Raw genomic sequence first — 14,217 nt, 5'->3', positions numbered from 1 at the left:
GAAAATATAGAATGTTGACATCCGTAAGTGAACCGTGGATTGAGCGTATGGCACACTCTAATTAATACCTACCTACAGCCTACATTTTAATCATTATTAAAAAGAACAGATTGGCTTTTGTTTTTTTCGTTCGATTTTTAAACAAATTCAATTTTATTTTCTAATACAATTGATTCTTTGATTGCCAATTTTTCTTCTATGATGGGCTGCTAGAAGTTAAATATAAATGCCGGAGACCAATTTACGATATATTAAATATTTGAACTATTTAAATCAAACGCGGCTAGCATGATGGGCACCTTTTCGCCGGGAACGATGCGGGTGGGTTATTCGATTAGTTTTTAATGATTAATTTAGTTTTAGCTTTAAATATTTAAATATATAGTGGTGAAGAGATAATATAAAAACACGCAACATAAACATATTTATAGAATGACGCGAGTAAATAAATAAATGCAAATTCCTTTTTAAATCAAATCTGAGGATGTCAGATTACTATGAGATTTTCAGTGTTCGAATTATGTGCCAATATCATTCGGTGAAATGGAACGGTATTTATAAATTATAAAGAAAATATTGTTTGGTACAACGGTCGTTCAAACTCACAGTTACATAGACTGGAAAAAAATAAAAGCAAGTTTTCGTGCAATAAACCTATGACTCGAAACAATGGCCCAATGGTTGATGACCCAAAAAACACATTAATACCTAAATCCTAAATACCGTAGGTAATATTAAAAAATAAATAAAAAATACTAAGCACATCATCGAAATCTCAGCTAGAGAAATTTTACTGCTTAGGGTTAGAAATACTCATCTTCCTGGCCTTGTCCCGGTTTTTTGAGCCTGGGAACATGGAGCCTGGGGTCCACTTGGCAACTCATCCTAAGAGTTGGCGTAGGCACTATATAGTTTATATGAAAGCGACTGTCATCTGACCTGCCAACCCAGAGGGGAAATTAGGCCTTATTGGGACTAGTCTGGTTTCCTCACAATGTTTTCCTTCACCGAGAAGCGACTGGTAAATATCAAATAATATATCGTACATAAGTTTCAAAAACATTAGTACGAGCCAGGGTTTGAACCCGCGACCTCCGGATTGAAAGTCGCACGTCCTTACAGCGAGTCTACCAGCGTTTTAGGGATATAAAGACTAACAATTGCATTTTCTTATAAGCAGAAGATAATTATCAGGATCTCACAATCACAAAACCGTTCCCAGAACTTTTAATCAACAGACACAAAGATTTACAAAACAACCTTGTGTATTTTAGGATACAAACCACTAACTGTCTTCGAGATTTCTCACTTTCCATTTCGAGCGTCTACTGGACACACTTAAAAAAGTGTTGAAGATATTTCTAGTGTCGAAAAAGTGTTGAAGCTATGTCAATCTTAAAAAAAGTGCTAAAGTTATTTCTAGTGTTAGTTTTAGCGTGGTTAGTGTCACTTGTCACAATATGGAGGGAGTTTCGAAGTGGGAATTTGGTGGTTCTAGATGAACGCAAGATAAGGGATCATGCTTTGTATAAATATAGAATTCGGTATGGCTCTAGGAACGAGTCTCTGTCTAGATTCGAAAGTAGGTATAATTCAACAGAATACAATTAAGTTCATTAATACTGAAGTACACAAGACTTTGTAGCCTAAAATGTTGGATTCTAAAAAGCTAAAAATTTTGTGTGGTAATATTATATTTCTATTTAATTTGCGTTGAATCAGTTCATAGCGCATTTAAATTGTGAATTTAGTGTTCTGCGAAATGCACATCAATTATTATAATATCAATATAGGTATTTTTAAAGCACGCGTGAAATAAAAACAAAAAGTAAATTTGTCTAGTCTGCAAATTGCAGAGTTAAATATATGGTACCATTCGATTCCATACATTTTATCAAAAATAAGATTGTAGAGCAACTATATATCTATACCTAAACGCAATACCTATTCCACCGACAAAATCGCAATTTTCTTGTTTTCCATACTAAGATGGGTTCTCAGTTGGACCGTAACGTCATGTTCACTTATCGTTTTATTAGGAGCGTTTCGCGAGTTAGGTACGACTGTCGGACTTTGACTATCATTTCTGACTTTTGTATTGTTTTAATGCAATGAGACCCATATAGACATTTGATCCTAAAAATATACCTGAACGACTATTGAATAAAAATTTGTCATCAAGCCTATTGTTTAAATTGTACGTTTGAATTGGGCGCCTTATAAAATGCAAACACTTTGGTTCGCAGCTTGGGACATGCTCAATGCCTATTCCCCAACTTTGTCCTATGAAGATAAACTGGCAGAACTAAATGGATATGATTACCCACCAGGTAAAAACTTCACTCCGCCTTTCGTAGTTAAGGTAACATTCAGATGTCTAGAACATGATGTATTACTGTTGCGTTGCGTCATTACTACGGCAACGTTGATGCCACCACTGCCTCTCGCATCTGTCAATTTCCTTAATAAAATTAGCGACGTTCGCAATTATGACGTTTAACGCAGCGTCTTACGTAACTTACGTAAGCGAACGCTAAGCGAAGCGGCGCGGCGCGGCAGGCCCACGGGCGTTCGCGTTCGCAAAGAGATCGCCCACGTAGGACACTTCTATAGGTATCAAAGGATTGATTCACGCCTTTCCGTATCGCCAAATCAAATTTATTAAGACGACAGTGCACCTCATAAACGTTCCTAATTCTATTTTTATTCAGGCAAGAACGGAACGCCAGTTCGAATAAAGGATAAAATAAAGGGCAGCATTAGAGCCCTCGTAGCCAAAGGCTGGGAGGACCATGCCTTTAACGAATTCGTCAGTGAGGTCATTCCTGTGAACCGGTCGCTGCCTGACGTGAGAGATCATAGGTAACGTCATAACATAAATGACCCATTATTACCGACAAAAGGTATACTTAAACTTATCCATTAAAAGATACGCGACAAACCACACTGTGCAGATAAATACACGATGTAATAAATACGATAAGATAAGAATGTCAAATTGCCAAAACTCAAGATTGAAAAGTCTTGTGATAAGAATTTTAAAGAAAGAAAGAAAGAAAAATCATCATCATCAAATCATCATCTTTATTGGGTCAAGATGTAAATATTAAATAAAAGTGACCTTTTTTTGTTTAATAATTTGTTATTTGATAAAAGAAAGTAGTACTATGCCCAAGCAACCTCTATAATACAAGACATTTTGTTTCTTGGAAGAAGACACTTTCGATTTTACTTATATCGAAATTCAAAAAATCTGGAAACAAATAACATTCCTTGTTTAAAGACGTTTTTTTATTATATCCGTGCGGGCAATTCTTATAAATATTAAATACTTTTATATTGGGAAAACCACGAATAGTATTGAAAAAATTGCGGTCAAAAACGCCAGGTAAAAAGTCTGTTCCAGTCGAAAATTTGCTAGTAGCTAGTTTGAGATCCTCTCATACAAACATTTTTACTAAAATGAAAATGCTTTAAGCGATTGAAATCAGAAACATCACAATTTAATTGGAATTAGGGAGGGGATTTTTTTTTAATTCAGCGGTCAGAAATTCGTATTTATACGAATTGCTTATAAGCAAAAAAACGAAGTTAAACCGTTAAACCTTCGCAAAACATGAGTTATATGCTATTGTGTCTCCTGCCGATTTTTTTAAACCAATAAATTTTCCAACATTACATTGGTTGTAACAGGTGTAAAGAAATAAGTTATTCCAAAGATCTGCCTCCAGCTTCAGTGATCATTTGTTTCCACAACGAAGCCTGGTCTACGCTTCTGAGGACCATACACTCGGTGCTCAACCGTTCGCCCGATAAACTACTCAATGAAATTATTTTGGTTGACGATTTTTCTACCATGCGTAAGTCTTCGTTGTTATATTTACTCTTAAGAGATTATTTTGTTTTCGGCATTTAATTCCAGCCAGTTGCAAGTTTTTTTAGATTCCATATTCTGTCCTAAATTTGGTTTAATTTATCACTGTCTTATACTAACGCTACTCTTTTAATAATATGGCTCGGCTTAAGACATTTTTAGTGTGAAATCTAAATTCTGCAACCCAGCATGCTTAAAAAATCAAAACTGGTAGAATTTTCCATTTAGCGTTTTATAGTTAATTCTAAAAACAGCTATTGGTATAACTCACAGTATCTAGCGCACGGTTTCCTGCGAGCAACGTGTGAAACGTGTCCCTTGTTCCTTTTGTGCAATTAGTACCTGCAGATATTTTTAGTCCGTACTGGATTTTGTCCCCAGATTCCAAGGTATTATTGTTTTTTTTTTTTTTAATTTTCATAACGTAGAATCATTTATCTGCGTATTCGTCATTTTTGTAATTTTGAATGATTTTTGATGTTACGAGTAGTTAGCAAGTGCTTAATTTCTCCAAAACCATTAATTTTCGCTGTACTTATATTGAGATCAAATCATTTAATCCATATAATAAGAATAAAAAGCATTTCGCCGCTATACTTACTCAACCATGTATCTGCAACACTCATTTGATAACAAAAACACCCGTATTCCGAATGAAAGAAAGGCGACATTTCCATCAAATGATTGTTGCAGATATGAGGTTTAGTAAGTATAGCGACGATTTGATTCAGTTGCTTCAAATAAAACATAATTAAAAGTCGCTCCGGTGGACCATGCTGTTTTGACTGTTTTTACTCGCTCATTAAATTGTATCATTATGTATAAAATTACTTCTACTGCCATAAATATGAATTTGTTACTGTATCCACAAACTTATTTCGTAATCGTAGCAATGTTAATTTTAGTTTTATATCCTATATATTGTTACCTAGCGCCCTAGCGCTTTATATTATTGTAGATTTATCAGTACGTAATCTAGAAATCTATGGACGATGTTTTTGGTCTCACACTTTTTTATTCTTTGTACTCTATTTCTGTGCCTAAGCTATGTGTGAAAAAAAAAGCACTTAAAGAGACACAGCGTATATTAAACACAAAATTAAAATAACTGATATGATAATGAAACAATGTTCCTTTTATAATACTTCTAAAATCATTAGACTGATTAAATTCGGATGTCTAATTAAAGTTGAAGCCAGCTGGTTGTAAATAACATTAGCATTGCAAATGGCATACAACAAAACAATTTCAAACTAGTAGAAAATCATTTCACATATAAATTTATGCACAAACTTCAGACGAGCTTCTAACTGCCCTTTACATTTAAATTGGCTTGATCTCCAATTAGTACGAGTATATGACTGATTTCATTGAAAATATGAATTTCGGTGACTGTCTATGGCAAATATTAGATGAAGCAGACAAGAGGTAACTATTATTAACAGGTAGTCGCTTTTGCTTTGAAATCTGCTTTCAAATAACTTAATACAGTTCTAATTAGGTAGCAGGTAGCCGTAAGCATTGTTTATTTGCTACAGGTATATTCTAACTTATACCTATTTATTTTCTAAACTTCGAGTAAAACACCCACAAGCCAATACACACAGGCCAATGAATGTACACTGAAATTAGAATGATATTTGAATTATGTTATCGTCCGCGCCAATACAATTACGGACAAGTACAAGTGAAATGCACGATATTTGAATGACATCAGTTAAATGTCATTCTGATACAAATAAACGTTCGAATTGGCCTGTGGTCCTTTGCATTTAATCTGAGCTTTGCACATTGTTGTACCTAGAGTTGTGCCGTTCCCGGTAACATTACCCATTTTGTATGGAAAATGTTACCGAGCGAGAAATTTCCCCAAACAAAATGGGGAATGTTACCGGGAATGGCACAACTCTAGTTGTACCTATGGTACATTAAATCTGAAATAAAATTCCAAAACAGTTTTTACATAATTACTTAATGTAATTTTTTTACGCAGATCTACATTTTGATTTCGGTTGTTGCTGATTGCCGATGCAGCGTTGAAGTAGTAGAAAACGAACTATGTCACTGTAAATTTTGTCGATAGAATGTGTGATGGATGGAACGTTCTAAACGCATCAGTACCTAATGCTTGAACATCAGACATCAGCCATTTTCCGCTGCGTCAACGCTGCTGGCGTAACGCTTTTTCAGTCGCGATCTGAATGTAACCTTTAGTCTATACCTATCTTAAAGATACTGACCGGATAATTTCAGCGCATCTAAAAGCATGCACGTCTGCAATCGTACGTGCACGAGCTCCCTAAGGTGAAATTGATACGGACCGAGCGCCGCGAGGGATTGATCAGAGCTCGGATGATAGGAATGAAACATGCTGTCAGTGAGGTTGTGGTATTTCTGGATAGCCATTGTGAGTGTGCTGTAGGTAAGTTTCGTTTATTTGGGATACCTAGTATTTGTAGATTGTAGGTATGTGTCGAAGGACTTTACCTAGTATACCGAGTATTTGGTAGTATAGAAACTCCAACAGGTCTTTTCTGTTCTGGAATATGAAGGCCTTAAATATTTTACCAATTTCGGGGTAATAGAAGTAGGTGACCAACTGACTAAGCGGTAAAAGAGAGAGTGAGGCAAGATGGGACACTTAAGTATTTATCACGTTTTTCTTATTTGTGAGTCTCAAGTACGGAAAAAAGTATATTCCGCCTGTGAGGCTGCACGGTAAAAGTTTGCTTTGGATTTTCATGATTTTGCGATGTCTACAGAAAAGACGCAAACGAGTTAAGCATTCAATAAAATGTATGACACAAAACCCAATAATGGCACTATAAATAAAAGTCATTAAGTTAGCTTGATGAAAATCACCACCACCAGAAAAGGCATGGTATTTATAAAAAATATGTTTCTTTCAGGATGGCTAGAACCTTTACTTGACCGCATTCATACGGACCCCGAAATCGTCGCCAGTCCGCTAGTCGATGTTATCCTTGACAATACCTTCGAGTACATAGCGCAAGACATTTTTGACCTCAGAGTCGGAGGCTTCACTTGGGATCTCAAATTTATCTGGATCGGAATACCAGATTCCATGGAAGAGCAGAGAACTGGAATGGTGTCTGCTGTGAAGACACCAACAATATCGGGGGGACTGTTTGCGATAAATAAGAAGTATTTTGAGAAGATTGGGTATTATGATGAAGGTGGGTATTGCTTGGAAAGCTATCAGTTTAGAGGAAAATGAAAAAAAAAAAAACACCGCTTTGGGCAAGCTTCGATCTTGCGACCTTCTGGGAACACCGGTCCAATCGCTCTTAACCGACTGAGCTACGAAAGCTTACGAAATGCAAACGTCCCACCCTTCAGGAGTTTGGGCAGGGCAGCCATCAGACTGCCAAGGAATTTTATTAACATCTTCTAGCTGCTCAGTTTTTGTGTACTACCCGCACTTATATTCCCGTATTTATTAGGAATGGAGATTTGGGGAGGAGACAATTTGGAACTGTCATTCAAAGTGTGGATGTGCGGAGGGAGTCTGGAGATGGTGCCGTGCTCACACGTCGGGCATGTTTTTAGAAAGAGGTTCCCTTACGAAGGAAGGAGGAATATCAAGAGGAACTTAGTGAGAGTTGCGGAGGTTTGGAACATTGAATGCTTTTAAAAATATGTAGTTTCCGTGTTTTTGCCTATCCAAATTAATGTTACTGCACCCTAGATATTATTTTTTACTTCAGATTCCCCAGATTTTAAAGGTAAAAAAAAAACCGTATAAGCATTTAAACGCAATTAGTAGCAAATATAGCAAATGTATGAACTCGCAATGAACACTAATCAATGTGTAAACTAGCTCCAATGTGAAGGCCAGCCACACCTACCCCGCAGCCACACTTCGCCGTATTGACCGTAACAGTAACTTGAAGACAAACTTTAGTTCTGTTTACACATATGTAATTAAATTACATGTGCTGGCCATCATTACCTCATTGGATCATTACCTATTTGATGAATAGATGGATTGACTTGAACAGGTTCGTGTACTAATTTTAGCATTATATTAAATAGGTGTGGATGGACGACTATGCCAAATATTACTACGAGAGAATCAACTTCAAGAAGGGAGATTTCGGTGACGTGACCAAAAGAAAGGAAATAAGGAAACAACTGAACTGCAAGTCCTTCGATTGGTATTTGAAAAATGTTTATCCTGACATTGAAGTTCCTGATGACTTAGTGGCTAGTGGGAAAGTAAGTTTGAAATATACTTAAAGAAAGAAGGAAAATATAAGATATATTCTCACCTGAATATTCTCTACTTGGTGGAAGAAAGTTCACCACGGCATAATTGGCTATTTATTTATCTACTTACTTACTTCCATTGGCGCTACAACCCTTTGTGGGTCTTGGGTCTTGTGTGGGTTTTCTACTTATTCTTCTTTAACATCTTCTTACTTATCTTTAGAAGGCGCATTCGACATTATTAACTACACAGTGCACATAATGGCAGCTATATTTAGTATAGATGTGGATTTGAATTGAGATTGGAAAATGGGCGTTTTTTCAGTAAATTTTTTCTTTTTGACTTTAGACATGTCTAATAACTCGCTGCTATAGTACTCATATTTTTTAGTCGCATGCCATAAATTACTAAATGTATTACAACATACTTTTGTATCGTTATAGATACTTCATATCGGTAAATACGGACATTGCCTCGACGCACCAAACCGCATTCGTAAACCGCAGCAGGACGTGCAGATTGCCAAATGTCACCATGAAGGTGGAAATCAGGTATTTATAAGAAGTGTTATACAAGAAATACAACTATACAAAGGGATTATATGGCGTATAACGATTTTAAAATATATCCTGCCGTTTCGAACCAAAATGCAAAATTACTCACGTACCTACAGAAATAATGAATCTATAAATTTTTAAGGCACAAAATTGCACATGCAAAATTGTTATAGTTATACATTACAATTATTTTAAGTAACATTACTATACTGAAATGTCCACACCATTCAACACTATGTCACAATTATGGTCTCACAGTCCTACGATCCAGAGTCCTCGTATGATGTCATGCTTGTTCCTTTATTAGATGGTTTACTAGATCCTAAACTAGTGGTAAAGAAAACCCATCTTCCCTATTGAAGTTTGGATATTTCTTAATCTCAATGACCTCACGCAACCTTCTGGGAATATATCGCTTCTCCTTCATGAGAACTTGAGGCCAACTGAGTGATTGGCTTTGTCCATAACATGCTCCCAGACTGCAGATACCGGTCGATGCCTCGATGGTGCTTGTCATCTCCAGCTATGTGTTCCTCTACCTGAGGAATGCTTTGCTTTGTCTGCTTCTCATATAAAATACCACATTCAGCAATAATTTGAGTGACTTTATACCTCAATAAAAGCGATTATAAATTTTTCAGTACTGGATTTATGAGAAGGAAGGAGAGCTGCGTCGAGATGACTATTGCTTAGATTACATGTTTGGTACCATCATACTTTTCTACTGCAAGCGGTCAGCATCACAAATATGGCTCTACGATTCAACGGTAGGTAGAACGAATTGATATTATGCTCTCTCTAATATCTGTAAGAATATAATAATTATATTAACTATCGTAACTGGTGACCGCGACCGCGTTCCTCGCACAACGTATCAGCATTGCGATACAGCGAGGAAATGCCGCCAGCATCCTTGGTACAATGCCTCAAGGGCCTATTTTAGACTTAAGCTAGTTATTAATTTCGTTTACGTAGTACCACTGTATATATCTTGTATAAAGGGAAATTTAAGAAATCAATCGTGCGTAGGGCGTCTGCCGAGCCGCTCTTACTGCGTAGACTTAAAGCCCTTTTCTATCGGCTTTTGCCGTTTCAGCGTCGATAAGTGTTAAAGAGTAAAGCAATCTAACAACGGATGTTACTATGAGCTTCTCAAAAGCAGGCATGTCAACATAGAATGAGATGATGGCAAGAATTACCGGTACCAAGCAAGTTTCGGTACCTCAGTTGGTTAAAGCATAGAGTAACTTATACTGTAGAGCGGTACTGTCATAGTAAATTTTGTAACCCCAGTAAATTCACTGCCATCTGTCGGCACACTTTAAAACTAAAAATGAAGATTTATAAAAATACTATAAAATGTATTTAAATATAGATAAATGATTTTTTTATTTGCATTAATTATTTTTGTGATTTTGACCCATGTTCTGTCACTGATATGCGTTAAAATTGTTAAATAACAAACGAAACCGTTAACGCCATCTATACGACAGTTGGCCAAAACTAGTAGCGCCCTCTGAACGAGAATCAAATTTTCTTAATTTTCGAGGCACGTTTTTTCCTTAGACTGTATCCATTTATTACGGAGTTATATCTATCTTTGGTTAAAGCGAATAAGCCGGTGAAACAAAGATGTAACTCCAAGTATCTCATCGTCTAGTTGTTCGATTTTTAACCTTTTTTAAAAAAACAAGTAGATTTTTATAAAATCTATACAACGATGTTTCTAATCTTTTTTAGACACAAAACATAAGGCACATGCAAACACAGAAATGTCTCACAGTAAAACAGTACGCCGATGGCCTGAAGATTCTACTGCAGCCGTGTTCCAGAGACTTGTATCAGAAATGGGTGCTGGATAACTTCCAGGTGGACAGACTGACACCGGAACTGCAAAGTTATGCCAGGAAGAATATGCTGTTATAAATAATAGTCATTATGTTAAAATATAAGACAATGTGTGGTGATAGACATTGTCTCTCGTCTTAGACGGTCGCCATATTGAATTTCCCTCTAATGGGTTGACTTGGCGCTTTGAATATATTGTATAAAAATGTACAAAGCAAAAGTACCTTTCTAAAAATACATTATACCTAATACATTTAAATGGATTGAATACAGGGATTTTTTCAAAAACATTATAATGGTTTTTCAATGTTCGTATCGTAATATTACATAATATTTTATCAATATGTAATGAAGCAGTGTGTAAGAAGAAAAAGTTGTGGTTGGATTGGTTAGCCACAAGAGCTAACCAAAGAAATCACACGGCTTCATTTGACGAAGTCAGTGAAGCGAAAAAGGATTATAGAAGAATGAAAGTGTTAGTAAAGGAATTAGTAGACAGAAAGAAAGACGAACAGAAAGATAAAATGGAAGAAAGGCTCTCTCAAGATTTCCAAACAAATATAAAGTTTTTCTGGAAGTCCGTTCGTTTAGCCAGGGGTAACACCCAGAATTCTGAGCTAAAGTCAATAAAAGACAAGAATGGAAGATTAGTGAATGAGGAAGAATGCATCTTAGAAAGATGGAAAGAGTATTTTGAAAGTTTGTTTGATAAAGAGAAGGCAAGCACGTCAATTTTGGAGTTGAATGAAAGCATTGAAAACGTGTCGGAGAACGAAGATAGTATTAGCATGGATGAAATTGTGAAAGCGTTGAAAGGAATGAAATCAGGGAAGGCTGCAGGGTATGATAGAGTTTCTGTCGAGATGCTGAAAGCTGGACAAGGCATTGTAGCAAGTCAGTTGTACCGCCTTTTCAATATGTGCTTCAGAACCGGTCAAGTGCCCAGGGACTGGTGCAAGGCCGTCATTGTACCTCTTTACAAAGGAAAGGGATCACAACTGGATTGCAAAAACTACAGAGGCATTAGCTTACTCAGCGTCGTCGGCAAATTGTATGCAAAGATATTGATTGAGAGAGTAGTGAAAGAAACCGATGAAAAAGTATGGGATGCACAAGCGGGATTCCGAAAGGGTATGGGATGTACGGATCAAGTCTTTTCCTTGCGATGCATAGCCGAAAAGTATTTGGCCAAAGGTCAGAAGGTCTATTGCGCTTTCGTGGATTTGGAAAAGGCTTATGACAGAGTGGTGAGGAATGAACTTTGGTCGGTACTGTCGGTGTATGGATTGAGCGGCCGTCTCATTCAGGCACTGAAATCGCTCTATGAGGATTCCAGTGCTTGTGTGAGAGTAAACGGGTCGTACACTGAGTGGTTTAGCATCGAAAAGGGTGTTAGGCAGGGATGTGTAGCGTCACCGTGGCTGTTTAATCTGTTCATGGACAGTAGTTTGCATGATTTGAGAAATGATGAGTGTGGGCTGAGAATGAGTGGGTTACCCGTCAAATGTCTTCTTTACGCTGATGACCTGGTATTGCTAGCGTCATCGGGTGAAGAGTTGCAGGAGATGGTAACTAGAATGCATGGATCTTTTGAAAGGAAAGGAATGAAAATAAATGTAAGTAAGACGAAAGTTATGGTATTTGAAAAGGAGGAATATATGACAAACTGTGAAATTTTGATTGGTCAAGAAAGAGTAGAACAAGTGAAAGAGTTTGTGTATCTGGGAACATTATTCACTAGGGACGGTAAGCATGATAAAGATATTGAAAGGAGAGTGAGTGCTGGAAATCGCGTGAATGGGGCACTTAACGCTTTTATGAGCAGCCAGAAGGTGTCGCAAAAGGCACGGTTGGCTGTGCATAGAGGGGTGCTGGTGCCTACACTTATGTATGGTAGCGAAAGTTGGGTATGGCAGAAGAGGCATCAAAGCCAAGTCAATGCAGTGGAAATGAGAGCGTTGAGAAGTGTATGTGGGGTGAGATTACAAGATAGAATTAGGAACAGTGTGATAAGGGAAAAGTGTGGACTGAGCGAAGATGTAGTGACAAAAATTGAGAAAGGTATGTTGAGATGGTTTGGACACTTGGAAAGAATGAGTGAAAGGAGGCTAACAAAGAGAGTATATAAGGGAGAGGTAGAAACGGGAGTTGGAAGGGGCAGACCTCGGCGGACTTTCTCTGATCAGATCGGGGAAATCCTGAAGAAAGGCCAGGTCAAGAGCACCCTAAACCGGCGAGCGTGTATGAGGAATGTTATGAAAGTGAAGGAAGCGAAAGAGGTATGTCAGGATCGTAGCAAGTGGAAATCCGTGGTCTCTGCCTACCCCTCCGGGAAATAGGCGTGATTATATGTATGTATGTATGTATGTATTTTATCAATACTGGAGAATTTAAAACATTGAATCTAAGTACTTATTACTTGTAAATGGAGATTTCTCCACCATTTGGTCTCGTTCTCCTATAGCGAGCCACCTATCTTATTTCAGGCCCTATAATTTTTACTTAACCCCTCGAAATTTCGTCATTCTGAACTTTAAAGGGAAACGGTAGACACAAAACACTTTTTACACTTCAAACATTCCATTTAACAACCTTTTGCTGTGACCCTCCACCGCAGAAAGGGACGCAATGATCCCATGGACATTATTGCGGTTTCGGGTAAAAAGCATACGTTCCGACCCTACAGTAAATAGAACCTTCTATATGTCCCGAAACTTTTACCTGGAAAACTGATCACTTACCTCCTAGATGAAGCATTTAGAATAACTTGAACTCACCACACAGCACTTATACTTAAACTAATTTAGTTCAAGTGCAACTTAGTTAAGTTGCTCAGTTCAGTTCGTCCACGATTAAAAATTTACCAGTGCAGGTAAACAACTCTAAGTTGAAAAATTAAAACTTTCTGTCAATATTAAAACAACGGTGAATTAAGAAGATATGTCTAAGAAAAATCTCTAGGGAATAACGATTCCTTTAAAGTTAACTGCAACTAAATCGGGCGTTTAATTCACAATGGACATAGGTACAGACACGCAAATACGAGTAAGTAGCTGCTTTTAATAGATTGCGAACACAGAAATAAATATACCGTAGAAGACGCAAATGCATCTACTTCGCGTGTCCGAACCCCGACCAAACGTCAAGAGCGACGGTCCTCTTTACAGTCCACGCCGCCGGTTGTTGCAGCCGGACTTCCATGAAAACTTAAAAAATGCTGCGTTGCATGACAATTAACTGCAACAGCCCAAAAGTTGCGAGCACCCAAACGCAAGAACATATTTCCTATCAAAGAAAAGTAATTTTAAAATTATATTATGCGTATGTATGAAATGCCGGCACGCTTGGTTTCAATACAAATCGTGGTATTAGCGTCATTTAGCGTATATATTAAATCTGTGATTGCGAAGGATTAGATTGAGTGATGGGACTGTAACGGCTCACGGCGTAGTACAAGTTAAAGCACCTATTAGATTAGTGTTATATATGTCGTCGTAGTATTTGCAAAATTTTCACGATGCACAGTCTATTGTTTATGGTCAATAACCAGGAGTCAAAATTCGAAATGTGAAACAATGAAGTCAAATAGAGGTGAGGTGAGAGTTTTGTCATTAACTTGTGGTTGTGTTGGAGTGAAATAGTTTTTGAGCTCGGTCGTTTATAGTCAGCAATAGTAGCGTATGAATCAATGCGCTAAAAGTACCTGC

The 14,217-nt window shown here is 37.3% G+C and overlaps 1 protein-coding gene across 1 annotated transcript; it reads left to right on the top strand.

Annotated features, from left to right (window-relative positions):
- Nucleotides 1–1,346: 1,346 nt before the first annotated feature.
- LOC134745809 (putative polypeptide N-acetylgalactosaminyltransferase 9) lies at nt 1,347–9,459 on the top strand. Its single transcript, XM_063679898.1, has 11 exons — nt 1,347–1,609; nt 2,247–2,330; nt 2,712–2,862; nt 3,694–3,864; nt 5,394–5,397; nt 6,140–6,296; nt 6,784–7,071; nt 7,339–7,505; nt 7,931–8,125; nt 8,549–8,656; nt 9,304–9,459. The coding sequence occupies exons 1-11, from the start codon at nt 1,387–1,389 to the stop codon at nt 9,445–9,447; spliced, it is 1,692 nt and encodes a 563-aa protein (XP_063535968.1). The 5' UTR covers nt 1,347–1,386; the 3' UTR covers nt 9,448–9,459.
- The last annotated feature ends 4,758 nt before the right edge of the window (nt 9,460–14,217 follow it).

Source organism: Cydia strobilella, chromosome 12 (assembly GCF_947568885.1).
Source record: "Cydia strobilella chromosome 12, ilCydStro3.1, whole genome shotgun sequence".
NCBI classification, from domain to species: Eukaryota; Metazoa; Arthropoda; class Insecta; order Lepidoptera; family Tortricidae; genus Cydia; species Cydia strobilella.
This window is presented reverse-complemented; position numbering and strand designations above follow the sequence as displayed.